This window comes from Nothobranchius furzeri, chromosome 3 (genome assembly GCF_043380555.1).
Source record: "Nothobranchius furzeri strain GRZ-AD chromosome 3, NfurGRZ-RIMD1, whole genome shotgun sequence".
In the NCBI taxonomy this organism is placed as follows: Eukaryota; Metazoa; Chordata; class Actinopteri; order Cyprinodontiformes; family Nothobranchiidae; genus Nothobranchius; species Nothobranchius furzeri.
In genome coordinates, this window is record NC_091743.1 from 82,659,662 (window position 1) to 82,679,522 (window position 19,861).

A 19,861-nucleotide genomic window follows, 5' to 3' on the forward strand; every position below is an offset into this window, starting at 1 on the left:
ATTTTGCGCATGCGTACTTCAACCTGTCCAGTTTAGCTTTTAAAAACCGAATAACGAGGTACAAACAAAACGTGTCTGACGAGGAGTGAGATAAACCTGATGATTGAAAAATGAGTAAAAGTAGTCCCGTTGCAAAAACATGTGAAAATAACTACTTTTTTTACTGCAAAGGTCTGTCGCATTGGAAGAAAACAAATAATTAGTATAAATATTGCATTAAAGCTATTGCTGTAAATCAAGATTTTAATGGCCTAGACAGAACAAATTTTTGCACTGTTTATGTATGCATTTCCAGAACTTTGTAAAATGTGACCAGGTAGGTTTATTTCTTTTGTTTTTGCTGATATAAAACTTGAAGGATCTTCAGCTACATGCTAGAAGGGAGACAGAAAAAAACATAAATGTTGAAAAATAATTTTATTATCAAGTATTTTTGTACGTAATAAAATTGTGTCTACATAAAACAACCAATCCAGAAGGGGTCCATTAACCCTGTCTTTATGTTTCTGTTGTTTCTCCATACAGATTGCTGTAAATCCCTCAGCAGCCCGAAGGGGGCAGTCGTCTTTTGACTGGTGACTTCATTCAGCCAATCACAGACAGCACAGCGTCACACAGAAGGTGCATTCGTCTGTGCAGCTGGCCGCTCTGTGATCGTAGCAACACAGTGACAGCTGCAGCTGCTCTGTGAGGGCAGAACCGTTCTCCCACCAGAACCTCACTTATCTGGACGCTCAGATTTGGGGGCAGCCAATCAGTCGGGACGTCTAACTGGCAGCGGTCCACAAGCCCGTTCTTTACCTCCATGAGTAAATGAGCAGAGCAGCACAAGTCCAGATGTTTGTCTGTAAGCTCCAGCTGTGTCTCAATGCTGAATTTAGGCGTCTTTCCAAATGTCCACTCCCAGCTGCACAGCTCTGCTGCCATCCTTCCTACACCAGGAAACAGCGACTCATCGGATGGGTCGATGAGGATGGACGTAGCGCAGAGTCCAAACTCTGATGTCAGAGAGGAGATAAAATATCAGTCCATCAACACGTTCTCACATCTCTACAACAGTGTCATAAGACCACAACAAATTTTAAATGTACAGACAAGGAGGAAGTGACTAGATTAAAGCTGAAATGTCCAGAAACATTTGAAAAAAGACTTTCAGGAGTAGAATAATGAGGTTCAATATTTTGGCAACTTTTGCAGGTGTATCCACAAAGAAACTTAAGAAACGTCCTTAAATCCATCACGATAAGAGTCTCAAAAACACAAACATACTTCAGAACACCCAGAACTGATCAAATGTACTTTGAATCTAAGTGGAGAGCATTATTAATAATCTATTTTATAAGCTTCAGATGTTTTGAGGTATCTGTGTAAGTTTCAAATTCAAATCAAATTCAAATTTTATTTGTCACATACACATTCATACACAGTACGAAATGCAGTGAAATGCCTTACACAACTGCTCGTGACCTAAGAGTTGAAAATAAAAAGACTGTACACCACAGATTAAAATGAAGGGTAAATTAACTGGGAAAGAGTAAGGTAAAATATATCAGAATTAAAGTTGAATAATAGAATAGCTTTACAACAAAATACACAACACATTACAAATTAGAATAAAAGGTAAATTTAGCTGGGAAGGAATAAGATAAAATATATATAATTTGAAGCTGAGAATAAAGTAACTGTACAACAAAATACACAGTATGTAAATGTATAAGAATGTATGAAGAAATAAAAATATCTGTACAAAACAGCGGCTGAACAAGTATTAAATGGTATATATATATATATAATGTCCAGAGTTGTGCAAACCACATTTGTTTGAGACTCATATTGTGAAGGACTCAAGAACGTTTGAATTCTGCTGTGAAATTTGTTAAAGTAGTCAAAAGGCTGCTCTTCATCATCAATAAAACACCAGATTTTTATAGTTTACTTAGTAAAATCACCCATAATCCTAAAATAGAACAAATAAAGCCAGCTTTAGGAGAACAACAGGGTCATTTTACTCTTGCTGGACCTAAAGAGGAAGTCACCCCCTACCAGAGTATTACTTCTCTCCCACTTCCTGTTTGAAAAATGCAACAAATTCTGTTGCCTAACAGACCTAGAGGGCGGAGCCACTAACAAATACACACACACACAGGCTCACAACGACATTATGACATCATATGGTACCAGTTAACATTCTAGGGTACCTCTTAGCCAATAGCGATGGCAGATTTTAATTCAACTGCAGTGCAGAGTTTTTACCTGACAACGACACAACACTGACAGTCTTAGGTAGAAAATTTAAAATTTAACAAAAATGCACTAAAGTGCAAAACTATTGACTACATGTGTCTACAGCATGATTGGACGCTCATTTATACAGTTTATCAGGGGAAAAAGGCTGATTTGGGGGTGACTTGCTCTTTAAAGTAGCTTTCCAGAGATTTCCCCTTTCAGAAATGGTGTATGACTTTTCAGAAATCTATAAAAGTGATTGTCTCGTCATGTACTGTGATATAATGTAAGCAACACATCTTTTTTGCTAAGCACGCCCCTGCTGCACAGAGCTCCGTGCAATAGGAAACTGAGCGCCAACCAGTACTAACCAATAGCGTTACACTACAGCTTACTTGCTTCAAATTTAAGGAATACCTCGGCTGATGCAGAGTTGATGAACTTTTCACGGACAAGTAAGTCTCTAAAATATAAGTATATGAGAACACAACATGACATGAGAATAATACTCGTAAAACAACATGTTTTAGCTGTTTGTCTGCTACTGAAGGACACAAATAAACTAGAAACGTGAAGTCGCCATTTTAAAAAAATGGAAGGAGAAACTATTTGTGTGATATGCTTGTCAGCCACTAGATGGTGCCATGGGATAAGAGAAATACTCCGAAAAGACACTTTAAGTAACCTACCTGGACCTTTAAACTCAAATTAATATATATTTTTGACAATTACTTCATACTGTTGTTTTCTTCTCAGTGGTTGTTTTAGATCTCTGAGCTGTAAACTGCAGAATAGAAGATACCTTTGTTGTATTGTTGTACAAGAGCCTCAAGTAGCTCCTCCCACTGCAATGAGGGGGCGTGGTCGGTCAGATTGGCGACAGGTGAGGAGATGCTGGGTGTAGCGTTGCTATGGATACCAGGAGATGAGGGGCGAAGCAAAGTGGACAGGGCGACTGGATCAGCAGAGTGAAGCAGGGTACAGTGGTGGTAGGAGGACTTCCTGCTGAGTCTGGACGCCGTACCTGTCACCAAAAACGACACGATGTTAACAACAACCAATTTGATTGTCAATAGAATTAGTTTTTAAAACATAAATAAATAATACACAACATCCTCAGTTTTAAAACCAGTTGGTCGCCTTGATGGACTTCCTACCTGAGATTTTGAAGCATCCATTCATTAAAATGTCAAATCTCTCTGTGGCCCGGATGTCAAGATCTGGTCGGAGTCCTCTCAGGGCCTCGGTAACCACCTTTAGATTCCTCTGTCGATCATATGCTTTTGTGGAGGCAAAGAATGTCAAGTTGAGATTCCCAAGGTCGTGGTACACCGTCCCGCCCCCGCTCCGCCTCCGAGCCAAAGGGATCCCAGCCCTCCTCATGGCTGGCAGGTTGCACTCGCTCCAGGGGTTCTGGTGCCGTCCGATAACAACAGCTGGTCTGTTCCTCCAAAGCAGAAGGATGCTGCGCTGCTGCAGATCCACGTGGGCATCAATCCAGTCCTCCAAGGCCAAGTTCTGGTGCACATCAGTGGACTGAGACTGAAGGACCAGTCCGGCACTGCTGCTACAGGAGGACTCCAGGAAGATGGAACTGGATCTGGTCCAGAGTTCTTGGTTTCCAGTTCTCAAAAACCAACCTGTCCTTCTTAGCTGATTCATCAATAATCCATATTTCTGCTGGGTCATCTTCAGTCAAATCTGTCAGCAGAGAAATCAAATCGGAGGAGAGAATTTTGTAGGCACCTTTGATTGGGTTTGTGTATCACTTTAAACGTATGTGCAGAAAGTGCAACACTTATAGTTGCAAGATTAGAAAGTACCATGGTGGAGGAAAATATTCAGCATGAAATCAGTGATCATGAAATTAATAGTTATTAATTCATGGTATTGGTACTGATTAACATTTGTTTCAATCAAATTCAACTAACTTTTTATAAGAACATATTCAGTCTGCAGGATGCACAACGAGATTAGCCACAAACGCGTGTGACGACAGAGAGACTCCGCCTTTCAACAGTACGCGAGAGCTAGCATTAGCAATAGCTCCGGTCGTTCTTGGTCTTTTTTCATGCTGTCACTAAAATTAAAAACATGGAGTTAACAGTTACACTTTGATGAATACATTCGTGAAGACAGAAACAATCTAACATGAATGGAAACGAGCTGCTGACCTGAGCTGAAGCGGTACTAGTTCTAACCTTGTCAAACACAAGCGTTTCCACGTCTAGCCTTCAAAGTAAAAGCATTGTGTTCAGCTGACTTAAATTTTATTTTTTGTTTATTGATTTATCACAATTCAATTTGATTACTGTGAATAAATACATTTTAGTTGATGAAACTAATACTCTCAATAAATGAAAAAAATATATATCAGTCCTGTAAAAAGTAACGTTTGAAACAGATATCATTAGTATTTGGTTGTGTACTTTTTATATTGCCTAAATGTTTTAAATTACACATTTATTATTTCAAATCCCAAGAAAAATTTGTGGCAGTTTTAAGACTATTGAAAGTCCAACATCTGTTTCCCGTTTGTATTTCCGGTAACTTGATCGAGTCCGTCACTTAAATGTTACCGGAGTTGTGCTTGTGTGCTGGACTTGTTTTCCGCTGCGCTGACAACTTTTAAACGTTTACATAGTTAGTGTCGTTTTTTTCATTGCAGTTTATATGAATGATCACTGATGAACTGCTGGCCCAACATCCAATCTCCTATTCATTAGATTTTAAAATAAAAACGATGTTAAAATGTGGCAAACAACAACATTTATTCAGTTTTCTTTAAAAATTAAATGAAGCAATTAAAATGATTGTATTTTTTGTTAATCAACACATTTTGAGTGAGGGTTTGAAAATAATTTAGTAACTATAATAACAAAAATATTTCTTCATTCACTTGTTTTCTTATGTATTTTTTTAATCTCACATTTATTTCCGAGCTCTTTAATGGCCTCTATAGTAATGAGGAAAAAGCTGAGTCTATAGAGGCGAGAAGAGAGAGGAAGAACATGTGACCACTTCCTGACAACACACACACACACACACACACACACACACACACACACACACACACACACACACACACACACACACACACACACACACACACACACACACACACACACACACACACACACACACACACACACACACACACACACACGTCAGATTCAGAGGCAGTGCGTCGGAGCTAGTGGTGTTTCAGGTGAGAGCTTGGCTAATTAAGATGTCACTTTAAAAGTTTTCCTTTTAAATATTTTCTTAACTTTTAATTTTATCGTTAACTTATAGTTTACTGTTTATTACAGGAAACCTTTAAAATGCACATGCAGGTTTTTTTTATTTGATCTTATCAGAATGATTCGAAGAGGGAAGTCAGATTTATAAGAAAAGCTCTTCCTTTAAAAGTTTCATAATGTCACCACTAATTAAATGATAACACATTTGCAATTACACATTTATTTATACAGATATTGTCATGGAAATGTATTTTTATTGAAAATAGCTTCCAGAAAAAGCAGAAGGTTTTCATCATTTCTGAGAATGAATTCAATGACATGGAGTGTTGTCACACATTCACACTTAGTCACATAGAGCTTCAGTGTGGTTTGAACATCATCAGCATTAAAGATCCGTTCTGATAAGCTCCCTTAATCTGTATGTGGTTCAAAAATAAAATCATCACATACATATAATAATACGTAGATGTCTCTCAGACCGAAAATGTACAGAAAGTGTTTGTTTCCTGTTTGTTTCTGAACAGTTTAACTCATCCTAACCCGACTTCTGTTTTTTTTTTCAGAGAGAGACCAAGTTTTCTGTCTTGTGTGAAACTATTTATAAACATTTCTAAATATTCTTTGCTAATTTGCTAAAATTGTAGTTTGTGCTAATTGTGTTCAGCCTTTTTTCCCCCCGAGACCTCTCTTGTAAACACTGCTGCAGCTACACGTAAAGTCTCCGAGAGGAGACAGTAATGAGAATCCCATTTGATCTGTTTCTATCCAAATGAACCACAGCCATCCACAGATTCTTAATGAACACGTGGATTTGGACTTTCACACTTTGATACGCAACGAGCTTCACATCTAACTGAAGATACTGATCGGATTTTTTTTGTGTCCCAACAGATTTTAATGAAGACGTCCAGATAAAACTCCACCTGCTCCACCGTCATCATGGTTTTTTATACACCTATAGGTCAATAAGTGTGTGGTGTGAAAACATGTCTGAGTTGTGGACATTTTTGGCAGCAGCTCCCCCAAATGTCCATCATTCCTCTCTGTCTCCATCTCTTCCACCCCTGTCTTTCAGGAACCATGGAAATCACCCCCCTGCCAAGGTCTCTGGTCTGATAAACATCACTCGTTTATTGAACAGCTGCAGATATGGCTTTAAAAATGTATTTCTTCATTTGTTTTTTTATAAAAGTTTGTATTTCTCAGTTTGCTGATTTAATTTTACTGGACTTTTTCTCCAGGTAACCTCCCCTCACACGGGTCCACCCCAGGTTACCTCCCCTAATCTTGCATTCCAGACCCAGGTGGCCTCGTTTCAGTATCCCCAATCCCAGGTAACCTCCCCTCATCTGCAGACGCCCCCCTCCCACCTTTTCTATCAGCCCCATACGACCTCTCCTCACCTCCCTTTACCCAAGGTTTACTCTCCTCAATACCTAGCTCCACCTCAGGTAAACTCCCCTCCCCTCCCTGACCCCCGTGCATCCTCTCCTGGTCTCGGATCCCAACACCAGAACCTTCTCTACAACCAGAATCCTGACTTAGATTATCCAAACTGGACTAGGTGTGAGCCCACCTCTGACCTTTCGTGTCTCCAGAATGGTTTTGGGTTTTCCTACCAGGTAAGGATAACACGTATTTAATCCAACAGAACATCTGATGGTTCTGACAGGTTTGTTTGTGATCTAAAGCAGAACCAGACAGCAGCTCATATGGACCTCCACCTCCAGGACCAGACCCAGTTTGGCACTGATGAGACTGCTCACAGGGACGAGCTGGAGAACACAAACAAACTCTACGGCTCTCATGCAGGTCATGTCAGCAGCACGTTTGACCAGAGCGACATACATGAGCTGGGTCAGCACACCTGGATCCCGTCCCAGGTACAGTGCTCACCGCTGGGCTCCCCATCTGCAGGAGGTACCGAATGGAGATGGAGCTCGACCGAGTTAAGCTCAGCATCTGCTGAGGACTTCCCAAACAACCATTTCTTCAGTGAAAGTTACAATGAAAACAACAACCAACAGCCGTTCTGTAGCCCATCGACCCCAGGTCCAAGTCCTCACTACCCCCTAACCCCAGCTGTCTCCAGTCCAGGTCCTCAAATCCATCCCAGGACAGTTTTTACAAAACAGCCAAATGATAATCACACCTCAGATTATTGTCTTAATGAGCCCAGCAGCTTTTTCATGCCCCCTGGTCTTGGACTAATTCATCAGACAAGCCAGCAGCAGCTGATGACACAAACAACACAGACTCAGGATCTGAAGAGCTTCCTGAAAGCTGCTGAGACCAGCTGGTCTTCTCAGGAGAGAGGACAGAGTCTGGGTCATCCTGCTGGGCTCACTCATAAGGAAGAAGGAGGAGGAAGAAGGAAAGGCTCAAGGAAACGAGACCAGGATCCACTGGACTGGAACTGGGTTTGTCACTAATTTGGTCTTTGTTCCTCTTTGAAAATGAAGCATGTTTAAGTAATCTGATTACTACAGTCACTTCCTTTGATCCTCTTGGCTTTATTTCCCCTGATTTCCAGGTAAAAAGAATAAAACCTGAAAAAAGCACAGAAGCTCTAAATTCCAGGTGGGTTGAATTAGTGATTTTAACCATAACCCGAACAATCTGGGCTGTTTATTTTTGAACTGTGACGATTCCTTTGTGTCTGACTGCAGATGCAGATTGCTGTGTGTGGTGTGTAACCGTGAATTCAAGAGCCTGCCAGCATTAAACGGCCACATGCGCTCCCACAGTGGCTCCAGGTCACCTAAGCGCCCCAAAAAGGTCCTAAAACATCAAATAATGTTTTTATAAAACAAGTTTTAAACACTATGCTGTGTGAGGACCAACTTGGGTTTTAACCAGGGGCGGTTCTGGGTCCAAGGTGGGCCTGTGCCACCCTGACAGTCAGCTTGGTCCCCCTTGTGCCCCCCCCCCCCCCCTGCTAAGGGCAGAGTCTAAGCAATAAAAAGTACAATTTTTTCACGATATTTTAGGTTAAAGCGAGTTGTGGAACTAAAAAAAAAGATAATTAATTTATCTGAGGTTGAAAAGAGATGCTGAGACAAATACTTTCATGCTGTTGCTGAGATAAATAACTAAAACAACAATGGATTAAACATTGAATTATGTCTAAAATAACTGAACGGTTATTATAGTAGTGTAACTGATTGATTGATTGATAATTAAAAATTAGGAAGTCTTAAAGGCAACATTTGTTTTCCTACAACAGAGCAGCTGGACCCCCCCCCCCCCCTTTGTTAAATGATAAATGACCCGCACTTGTATAGCGCCTCTCAGAGTACAGACTCCAAAGCACTTTACACTACAGTGTATCATTCATCCATTCACACACACATTCACACACTGATGGTGATGAGCTACGATGTAGCTACAGCTGCCCTGCGGCGCACTGACAGGGGCGAGGCTGCTGAGCACAGGCGCCACCGGTCCCTCCGACCACCACCAGCAGGCAAGGTGGGTTAAGTGTTGTGCCCAAGGACACAACAGCAGAATTCTCTGTCCGGAGCCGGGATCGAACCTGCAACCTTCCAATTACTGGACAACCCACTCAACCTGTTGAGCTACTGCTGCCCCGAAGCTTGATCCTGAACTTCCTGCTTCCTGAACAGCCTCTGTTTAGGGAAATAGAGTTCATGTTGTTCAGGACTGATGAGCTGGTGGCCAATATGCATAACGACCAAAGTGGCACATATGAGATAATTAGATAAATATTTATACTCATGTTGTTTTATTATTAATACATTAAGAACTTTCTGCTGAACTTGAGCTTCTGCTGATATTTATGCATGTGTCATGTTCCGTGTTTCTTGTGTTTCTTTGTTTTTCTCTCAGTCTCTGTGTCTCCCTGTTTCAGTCATTAGCAATTAGCACTCAGCTCACCGGTCCCCTCCCAGTATTATATAAGCCCAGTTTCAGTACCCAGCAACTTTGAGTTTTCTTTTGTAGTTATTTGTGCCTGTGCTTTGGCGTTAGTAGTAAGAAAACATTTACCTGCTGCTGGATTTCCCTGTGTTTAGGGCCTCATCCCCATAAATCCTGACAGCATACAAAGGACCAAAGAATTCCTTCTGAAAAAACACGGAATTCCACATACATAACTGTGACGTGAAACAGACCGGGGTTTGGAAATCTGGACAATTTGAGCTGATTTGAGGCAACAACAATTTGGCTGTTCCCACAAGAACAGTAATCCTGATTCCCCGAACATCTTCTGGGCTCAGAAGCAGCTGCTTGACTTGCCGAGTCCGCCACTTTCCACAGGGCCAGCCTGACTGTGCCGAGCGGACTGACTGGCAACCCGCAACGGTGCCCCCAAACGTAAACACAAACCCAGTGTCGCACCGTCAAAGTAAATATTTTAATTATTTTTTTTAATTAAAATACGGCTTTTAAATGAAATACTGTACCTTCATTCTGCACACCTCTAAACACCTTGTGGAGGTATTTTTAAAAATAAATAGTTTTTTATTAAATTGTTCCATATTCAACCTTTAACGCATATTGTTACAGGCTGCCCCCCCACTGGCTTCTATGGTACATATATCTAAGTGTTTCTTTGTTTTTGTTTAGGAGACCTCCCCACCCACACCCAGTCAGGTCTCCATCCCTGTCCACCGGAAAGGGACGTCTGGACTGAAGGGGTGCAGCCTCCTCCCTCTGTCCAACAGAGGAGCTGCTCTCTATCACAGCCTGATGAGGCAAAAGGAGAAGGAGGAGGCTAAACCTGTGGCCAACAAGGTGGCTAAAACAGCTGATTATGGTCAGTACACCCCTCCCCCGATGCTGTGTCCTCAGAGGGAGGGGCCAGGGCTATACTGCTCCCTCACCACCAGGAGGCAGCAGAGAGCACAGACGGTTCAGCTGGACAGTAAGTGTCATTAGAAACAATCGTCAACCAGCAACACCAACTGAACAACATGAAATGTCAATGTCTGGGTTACAGATGAATTAGGTGATCTTGTTGCCATAACAACATCCTGTCCTCCATCTGGACAGTTAGCATGGGGAACCATCGCACCGTATGTAATCAAACTATTTTAAATAACTTTTGCAGTGACTTACTGACTGAACAATAACCAAGAGCTATCGATCACAGACGGATCAATTTAGGGCGGAGCTTCCAGGCAGAGATCCCGCCTTTACGAGATGAAAAGTATGCTCAAACCGACTCCCACAATGCTCTGCTGCTGTGGATGCCATGTGATGAACTGGAAAATCCTGCCAGTCAACAGAGAAGTCAGCACACTCAGAAAAAACAGCCACAAATCAGACCTTTGGCGGCTCCATCTGTTCCTGATGTTTTCTTTCGTCGTTTTGCAACAGTCGAGTTTCTGCTGAAAATGGTTCAGTCCAGTGTGGTACCAGAGTCCCAGGCCGGCCCAGAACGTGCCCTGCAACTCCTATCAGAGAGCAAAGGAGACTTTCTGGTAAAAGGACACACACACACACACACACACACACACACTCACACACACACACACGCACGCACGCACGCACGCACGCACGCGCACACACACACACACACACACACACACACGCACGCACGCACGCACGCACGCACGCACGCACACACACACACACATGCAAAGCCAAGCTCTGGTGGGTCAAGTGTTTTCTTCTTCAGCTGACGGTGGAGACGCTGTTGGAACCTCCTGAAACCTCCAACAACCAGACAGGTCAGCTGTTCCTCCTCCATCCAGACAGATTGTGTCACACCCAAAAACTCCCAGATACATTCAAAGACTCATTCCTGTCACATTTGTGTTGAAGGAGTCAGATGGAGCTCAGCAGAGAAAAAGCTGTTGATGAAATCCTTCCAACTCCATCAGAAGGACTTCAGCAGGATCCAGAGGAGTGTGAGCTCAGATCTTCAAACTCAGCTCCTGATTGTTTGTTCACATGTTAAAATTCAACTTCATTTATAAAAATATAACTCGGAATTTTTACAGCAGTACAAATGCACAAATAGAACTGATATGACTTTTTAGATTAAGTGAAAACACTCTGAATGATTAGTGTATTTTTGTAGATCGCATGATGAAGATGAAGTAGTGAACATTAACTGGTCTTGAGTCTGTTTTACAGGGTTCGAACCTCAGATGAGTCAGAATTTTTACATTGTGTGTCTTCAGGTCCGGACCAAGTCCCTGTCCAACTGTGTTGAGTTTTATTATCTGTGGAAGAAGAAGCTGAGTCTGAACATGAAGACTCGTGCCGAGCTGACCTTCACTCAGCCGGACGTGATGGTAAGAAACAAGATGGTGACCCGCTTTCAACAGAACCTTTAGAACTACTCCAGAAACTCCTTGTGCTGTGATGATCAAAACCGTTTCTTCTTCTTCTATATTAGCACCAAATCACAACAAGTTGTCTCAAGGTTTTTTAAAAAGTTAACATTCTAATTGGCTCGCAAAGCTCTCGATTTACCAGTCGATCTACCGCCCAGACCTCACCTATGGTCATGAGCTTTGGGTAATGACCGAAAGAACAAGATTGAGGATTCAAGTGGCCAAAATGAGTTTTCTCCATGGGGTGGCTGGGCTCAGCTTTAGATGAGAAGCGTGGACATTCGGGAGAGACTCGGAGTAGAGCCGCTGCTCCTTCATATCAAGAGGAGTCATTTGAGGTGGTTTGGGCATCTTGTTAGGACGCCTCCCCAGGGAGGTGTTTCAGGCATGTTCTGCTGGCAGGAGGCCTCCTGGTAGACCCAGGACATGTTGGAGAAAGTACATCTCCGAACTGGCCCAGGAACACATTGGGGTCCTGCCGGAGGAGCTGGTGGAGGTGGCCGGGGAGAGGACAGTCTGGGACTCCCAAGTTGGAATGCAGCCCCCCCGACCCGGACCCGGATAGGCGGAAGAAGACGAGAGACGAGACATTCTGATTGAACTTACTCACCAGTGCATTGAGTTCAGTTCATTATGCCAAATAGTTAAAATCCTCTGCAGATTGCATCGAGTTACTGACTGGTGTCAACGTCTTTACAGCAATCCTAATACTGAGCAAGCATTTAGCGACAGTGGAGAGGAAAACTTCCTTTTAACAGGAAGAAACCTCCAGAGGATCCTGGATCAGTATAAGCAGCCATCCACCACGACTCACTGGGGTCTTTTATTGTTTTAACATTTGTAACTTGGATAAGAAATATTCTTTAACCTAAAGGTATTTGTTACTGTTTATTTTTAAGTTTCCAGACATGAATTGAAACTTGGACTTGGTTCTCTAGTTTGATTATAAACTTGTGTTTGTGCCTGACTCTGGTTCTGAAGACCTTTACCAATCCAGCTGGAACCAGTAGGGTTTAGTTTGGGACACGACTTGGGACTTGGTAGTGTTGTTATTGTCCTTGTTGGTATTGGTTTACGCTCTGATTTGGGACTTCTTTACATTGTCTTGAGACCTTTTGAATAAAAACCTTCCATGAGGCTATCACTGCTCTGCAGAACACCATTGTAGCTCCTTGTGGGGAGAAAAACACTTATGGGGGATATAAAGTTAACAGCTGAAATAGCAGAATATTATGCAATTGAGACAGTAATGGTAGAAGAAAGTATCAGAGGGTGGGAAGTGGTCAGTATGTCATCCTGCAGTCTAAGCCTATAGCAGCATAATTACAAAGATGGAGGCATGTGAAAGGCAGGGCCAGGAAGAGCCATCTTTATCGACTGTATTCTCCACTGTAGGCTCCACCTCCCTCCATTCCTCCACTCCTAACATCAGAATTTAGAACAATATTTTATCATTTTTAATTAATTTTATAATTTAACTGTAAGCCCTATCAAATAAAAAGGTTTTAGGCCTAGTCTTAAAAGTAGACAAGGTGTCTTCTTCACAGACTAAAGATGGGAGCTGGTTTCACAAGAGAGGAGCCTGATGACTCAAAGATCTGCCTTGTCTGACTTGTAATGCAATCACATTTGGCCCTTATTAACGTTGTCTTTGACTCATTACAACCTTATGTAATGTGACTCAGTACTCTGTGGCCTGTTTATTGGTCCTGTCTTAGATTCTTTGTCTTGAAACTTGACTTGAGATCTGTTAACCTAGTCTTAGACCTAATTTTGTCTCAGATGTTGACAGCCCAGCCCTTTGACAGCTTGAGGTTTTTCTATTGTCTCTAGATGGGACTGTCTTGTGTTCCTCTGATGAAGTTGTGGTTTTTATTCAAATTCCACCGTGTAGTTTTACTGTCAGTCAGTCCGTGAACTAGAAGAAGAGCCCCGAGTTCTCATCGATGTGTTTGGTGAAGCGTTTCAGGTCAGTGAACACAAACGAAACTAGAGGCTTGTCAAATGAAAACCACTGAAACCAAATTCCGGTTATCACCTCACATAGACTCTCAGCAGAAAACACACAAACTGAAACACACACACAGGATGCCCACTTCCTGTTTGAACTGTCATGTTTCTGAAAAAACTGTTACATGACATTTCAAGTAGCCAGTGAGTTTGTCTACGTGTGGTCACACCTCGGTTGACTCTTGTTTCCATCAGACTCATTTAGATTCTATTTGTATAGTTTTATTCTGTTGCCTTTATGCTGTTTTATGGTCTACTTAACATGATTAAACTTGGTTAAATTTATTTTTTGTGCTTAAATTTGATCACCTGTGTGTTTTGTTGGTATCACACACATTTGAACATATTTTAAAGCTCTTCTGTGTCTATTTGCTCAAGTCATCACAACAACAATCATGTTTCCAATTGTAATGATTTTAAATTACATGTTATTTAATAAGCCATAAGACATACGATTCCATAGGAAATATGAAATGAACCTTATGGATCTGTGGGTTACTTTAACCAGAAGATTGGAACTTTTTATTGCAGGGATTAGATAACAGCTTCGTATTCACTCAGAGACAACAGAACAGAGAGTCAAGTTTAAAGGTTTAAAGATTTATTACTAACAAATTAAACTAGACTAACTTTAACACTAAATGTATGGTGTAACTAAGGTGAATGAGACAGAGAGTGGTGTAGTGTGAAATGTTGATCGGAACCAGCAAATCCGAAGAAGCAATTAGTTCTGATGGGAACTGAAGGTGATGTCTTCACGCTAAGCTTTGGTTAGGAGATTCATAAACAAATTCAACGCCATTTGTCGGTCTACGTACCCTTAGCGGAAGTCCCCGTCTAGATCAGGAGGTGTAAAGGTCCAGCTTGACTTTATGGAGCCGAAGCCTGTAGAAGCAGCTGCGGCAGCCGACCACCCGTCTTGAGATACTCCCTGGTCACAACAGTTTTGTTGGCATGTAGCGAGACCCAAGCCTGGGTCGTGATGGTTCAGCTTTTATTCTGGAAGGAACCGTTGCAGCAGTTGGTACAGCAACAGATTTTATCCAGCTTGTCCTTGGTTATTTCGGCTGAAGAGGAAAGTTACGGATTGGCCACTCCGACAACTTCTCTAGAACGCTTTGAACTGGCGTTAAAGATGACGTGGGCATAGTTTTATATTTCGGATGTTTTGGTTTATGGTCGAATGAAAAGATGACAGATTTACCAAGCACCACCAAAACCACGCCTCCGTCAGATCTGGCAGATTCTGATTGGATCAGTAAAGCAATGTGTCGTCTCTTGACGCTACGTGAGATCAGTCCTAGTGGAAACATTTAAAGTCATATTACTTATTATATTCTATAGGATTATAATAAAGTAATTAATATTTTTATTTCACAGATTGGCCACATCTTATTTATTGACTAACACTTTGTTTGATTAGCTTTATCAAAAAAAGAGTTCTTTGATTTATTAAAAGGAGAGAGTCCATTCTTCTCTTGAGCTGGAAAGAAGCAGTTTAGAAGCAAATGCATGAGACCTTGAGGCCATATCTCATGCAGACTAGTTCTGTGTCAGAGGAGAGGGGGAAAATGACTTTTGGTGGAAAACAGTCATTTCATTCTGTTACACAATATAAGACAAGTCAGCCCCAGGTTCAAACTCAGACCTTTCCTTAAGGCTACAAAAACAAAACTTAGTTCAGCACAGGTCCCCTTCAAATCTGATTACTGATCACATTCTTGTCCAAGACCATAATGACTTCATTTTTCTTTGTGTTTCTTCAGGGAGAAAAGAATGTGTAAATCTCAGGAGATCTCAGATGAAGCAACGGACCACCAACATGTCGAGCTACACACTACGTGGCAACATAAGCACACAGATTAAAATTTCACCAGAACAACTTTAACTGGGGTCATGCTTGCAAAAGTAACCGTAACGTTAGACTCAGGAGTCAATTCCTAAACCTTCACCAGGACTTCTTTGTTCTGATTCTGCAGTAAAGTTGTTTGATACTTTTGTACAAAGTTCTGTCTTTAATAATAATACTAATAATGCATTGAACTTACATAGCGCTTTTCTAGACACCCAAAGACAACTTCACACACTCTCACATTCACACACTGCCAGTGATGGTGAGCTACTTGTAGCCACAGCCGCCCTGGGGAGGTCTGACAGAGGCGAGGCTGCCATTTGGCGCCGTCGGCCCCTCTGACCACCACTAACACAGGCAAGTTGGGTGAAGTGTCTTGCCCAAGGACACAGCAGCAGGATACCCCTGGCGGGAGCTGGAATCAAACCCATGACCCTCCGATCATGAGGCAGCCCGCTCTACCACCTGAGCCACTGCTGCCCCTTTAATTGTGACGTCTAATAAAACAACACGAGGACATCTGAACACTAGTCCAGGACTCTGTTCTGAGAAGAGCTACAGCATCAGTGATGTTAGGATATTGTTTTTTTTCCCCATAATCCTCCCAGTCTTTGTCTTTGTTTTTGGGGCCTGAAGCTGAAATAAGCAGTGCTTATTACTGCCTTTAAATAATATTAAAAAAAACACACGAAAGGCCTTGAGCTGACTGAAAAAATACAGTTTGGTTCAGTTTGGCTGTTAAACGCAGGCCAACACTCATTCTTTCTAACAATGCAACAGATGTGTTTGAGGCTGGTAGTCCAAAGGACCTGGATCAGGAAGAGATCACGGTTCTGATTAGATCAGACCAAACCCGGGTCCAGAGTCAAAGCTAGTGTTCAACCTCTGAAGAACAACATGATCTTGAAAATCTGGGACCAGGCCAGCAGGTGCATGGTCAGAACCACCAAGATCCAGGTCATCTAGTAGTATTCAGAAACTATTTGAGGTCAGAGACAGTCAGAATGACTTAAAAAGAAAAAGATGAGGACGAATATAAAACAGATGTGTTTCTGTTAGAGGAGTTAATTTGTGGAACAGTTATGAAAATGACTTAAAAAGGTTTAGCTCGCTCTGTGTTTAAAAATAGGTTGAAAAGTAGATTATTAGAAGAATATATAAAAGACGAATGAAAGGTACAAGATCATGGTATTGAAACTTTGGTCTTGTTATGTATATTTCTATTATATGTATGAAATGAGTCTAATGTATGCGTTTATCTAAGGTGGAAAGCTACTTTAATCTTGTTTAGTTTTTTTGTTTACATATGTCTGGCTCTTCCCATTGGTGTTAAGCCTTATGTATATGAACTATGTGAAAAAGTAGTTTGCTTTCTTAGGCCTAGTCCACATGTAGCCGGGTCTTTTTAAAAACGAATGTCCGCCCCTCAAAAAACTTGCATCCACACCACCTCGTTTTAAAACAAAACTCTGTCCACACATACCCGGATAAATACGTTGTTAAGGACATGCCAGACCTGTAGGCGGCAGTACTTCCCCCGTTCTTAACCTCGTCCTTGGTCTGTGGTATTCCGCAAGGAGCAGTAATTCCACTTGCAAAAACAAACAAGCAAAAAGCGCTTGGACAATTGATAAAGCTGGGACTAAAATGGACCTCAGTCAGGTGTGCCCCAGGGCTCTGTCCTGGGGCCCCTCCTCTTCATAGTATACCTCCTCCCTATCGGCAAAATCTTCCGCAAATTCAATATCCAGTTTCACTGCTTTGCGGATGACACCCAGCTCTACATTTCCAGTAAGCCGAACTCAACTCTCCCACCATCCTCCCTTACACTCTGACTCTCTGAAATCAAATCATGGTTCACCTCTAATTTCCTCAAACTCAATGGCAATAAAACTGAACTTCTTCTAGTTGGCACTAACTCCACCCTCTCAACATCTGACAGCTTTTCTTTAACTATTGACAGCGCCATAGTCTCCCCCTCCCCTCACGTCAAGAGTCTGGGTGTCATTCTTGACAGCTCACTTTCTTTTCAAGCTCACATTAATAACATAATTCGGTCAGCATACTTCCATCTACGTTCCATAAACCGTCTCCGTCCCTCACTGACCCCTCACACTGCTGCCATTCTCGCCCACAGCCTCGTCACCTCCCGTATCGACTATTGCAATTCACTTCTTTATGGTCTCCCCAACAAACTCCTTCATAAACTGCAAATGGTCCAGAATTCAGCAGCCCGTATTATCACCAGAACCCCTTCCTTTCACCACATCACCCCGGTTCTCCAGCAGCTTCACTGGCTCCCAGTTAAATTCAGGTCCATCTTCAAAATTCTCCTCCATACCTTCAAAGCTACCCACAACCTCTCTCCTCCATATATCTCAGACCTTATAAATATTCACACCCCGTCCCGTTCACTCAGATCTTCTTCTTCCATCCATCTTGCGGTTCCTTCTGCCCGTCTCACTACCATGGGGAGCAGAGCTTTCAGCCGCTCTGCTCCCCGTCTCTGGAACTCACTTCCCCCAGACATCAGGAACATCGACAGTTTTACCTTTTCCAATCAAAACTCAAAACACACATGTTTAAATCTGCCTACAACCTCTGATTTTATTGAACTGTTTCTCTCTTTGTTTTTTCTTGTTTGGGTTTTATTATTGTTTTATTGTATTTTATCACGTGTTTTCTGTAAAGTGACCTTGGGTGTCCTGAAAGGCGCTTTGAAATAAAATGTATTATTATTATTATTATTATTAGCTCTGAGGGCATCCATGCTGTTGGCTAGTGTAAACACAGGTCACACACGTGATGTCAGCATTTGTTTGTCGCGGAAAGTGACGTTGCGGACCTTAAAACTCCGGTTTTGTCTGTCCACACGCAGACACCCAAAACGGAGAAAACGCAGATCTTCACTTTGGCCGGAGTTTTTAAAAAGATCCGTTTTCGTGTGAAAAAACTCTGTTTTCGTGTGGATGACAGGCCAAAACGTAGAAAAATTATCTACGTTTTGGCAGATCCCCGGCTACGTGTGGACGGGCCTAAATGTCATGAGCCGGGGTGAGTACTCATTCTCTTAAACATCTCTGAGTCTCTTGCCAGGAGAGGGAGTGCCACCAGCTGTTCCTGATCTGCAATCAGCGGGGTGCTTCCTGCTTAAGGTGGATGGAGGACACAGTTCGATGCCGGAAGATTGCCACAGCTTGGTAGTATCCAGCCGCTCGTGTATTCGCTATCTCTAGGATTAGCTTTTCCAAAAGTGTTTTTACTCTAGGCTTTAGACTTTTTTGGGATTTTACTAACCTCCAGGATCTGACTCAGGATTCTTTCTCCCCTCCAGGATTCCAGTGTTTTTCCTCTGGTCACTGTGCTTTAGGATACTCACGTCAGGACTCCTGGGTTTGGAAACTCCGATCCTCCAGGACCCACTCACCGTTCTCAATAATTCTCCCCAGACATTTCGGCTCGGTGTCTCCCATCCACCGGGACGCCCTGCTTGTCTTCGCCTGTGCTCCCTCTCCTGCGCTCTCCCCGGCTCTCGACCTGCTCCCTCCTCCAGCCAGCTACTCTCACCTTACTGTACGTTCATTGAACTAACCTGGGACTAAAATGGACCTCAGGAACTGAAGTCATACTCGCCAGTGTTCTCCCTCCTCCAGACGCAGAGCTCCCGTATCTGCCCCAACCACTGACTCTCTAGTGCATCTTCAGTTTCTTATTTTGAAAATAAAACAAATCCACCCCCCCCCCCCCATCTTTGGTTTGTGTTGTGTTCTGCATGTCTTGGGTTCACCTTCCCCAAACATGACACTTGAAAGGGGTTGGCATAATAAGCTTGTGTTTCAGCCAACACCTTTTGATTGGCCTTGTTTGTGTGTTACTTTGTCTGAGACAGCCTTTAATTCAATTGCAGTGTGATATTTTATTGCTAATCAATAAAAACTAAAATCTAAGGCAGTGGTTCCCAACCTTCATTTCTTAGGAACCTCCTTGCCTGTGTCCAGCACAAGCCAACTCTTACCTGCATGAACACACTAAGTTATAACTATTATACAGAGTTTCCATTATACTATTGGGATTTTATACATGTAACCTTTACAAATATAATCTTGGTAACCTCAGTCCAGACAAAATGGTGGGGACCCTGTATAATCTTGTGGGGATCCCCCTTGGGGCCATGGACTCCAAGTTGGGAACCACTGATCTTCAGGTACCAGTTTTGGACGCAGAGT

At 42.4% G+C, this 19,861-nt stretch overlaps 2 protein-coding genes across 6 annotated transcripts; one reads left to right on the forward strand and one right to left on the reverse strand.

Annotated features, from left to right (window-relative positions):
• Positions 1 to 402: 402 nt before the first annotated feature.
• lipt1 (lipoyltransferase 1) lies at positions 403 to 4,462 on the reverse strand. 2 transcript variants are annotated; one of them, XM_015957968.2, is made up of 4 exons: positions 4,401 to 4,462; positions 3,384 to 3,927; positions 3,029 to 3,250; positions 403 to 998 (listed from the first exon to the last, which is right to left on the reverse strand). In XM_015957968.2, the coding sequence occupies exons 2-4, from the start codon at positions 3,913 to 3,915 to the stop codon at positions 586 to 588; spliced, it is 1,167 nt and encodes a 388-aa protein (XP_015813454.1). In that variant the 5' UTR covers positions 3,916 to 3,927; positions 4,401 to 4,462; the 3' UTR covers positions 403 to 585. The 2 variants fall into 2 exon arrangements, with proteins under 2 accessions (XP_015813454.1, XP_054590975.1); XM_054735000.2 differs by lacking the exon at positions 4,401 to 4,462 and adding an exon at positions 4,158 to 4,392.
• A 775-nt stretch (positions 4,463 to 5,237) lies between these two features.
• LOC107384615 (uncharacterized) lies at positions 5,238 to 19,582 on the forward strand. Of its 4 annotated transcripts, none has more exons than XM_070549632.1 (15): positions 5,238 to 5,434; positions 6,360 to 6,631; positions 6,710 to 7,090; positions 7,160 to 7,888; positions 8,002 to 8,048; positions 8,138 to 8,246; positions 10,056 to 10,353; positions 10,429 to 10,504; positions 10,582 to 10,721; positions 10,809 to 10,912; positions 11,110 to 11,161; positions 11,256 to 11,341; positions 11,618 to 11,731; positions 15,550 to 18,835; positions 18,970 to 19,582. In XM_070549632.1, exons 2-14 carry the CDS (start codon positions 6,455 to 6,457, stop codon positions 15,565 to 15,567), a joined length of 2,331 nt encoding a protein of 776 aa, XP_070405733.1. In that variant the 5' UTR covers positions 5,238 to 5,434; positions 6,360 to 6,454; the 3' UTR covers positions 15,568 to 18,835; positions 18,970 to 19,582. The 4 variants fall into 4 exon arrangements, with proteins under 4 accessions (XP_070405733.1, XP_070405735.1, XP_070405734.1 ...); XM_070549634.1 differs by having other exon boundaries at positions 7,163 to 7,888; XM_070549635.1 differs by having other exon boundaries at positions 5,239 to 5,434; positions 6,360 to 6,571.
• The last annotated feature ends 279 nt before the right edge of the window (positions 19,583 to 19,861 follow it).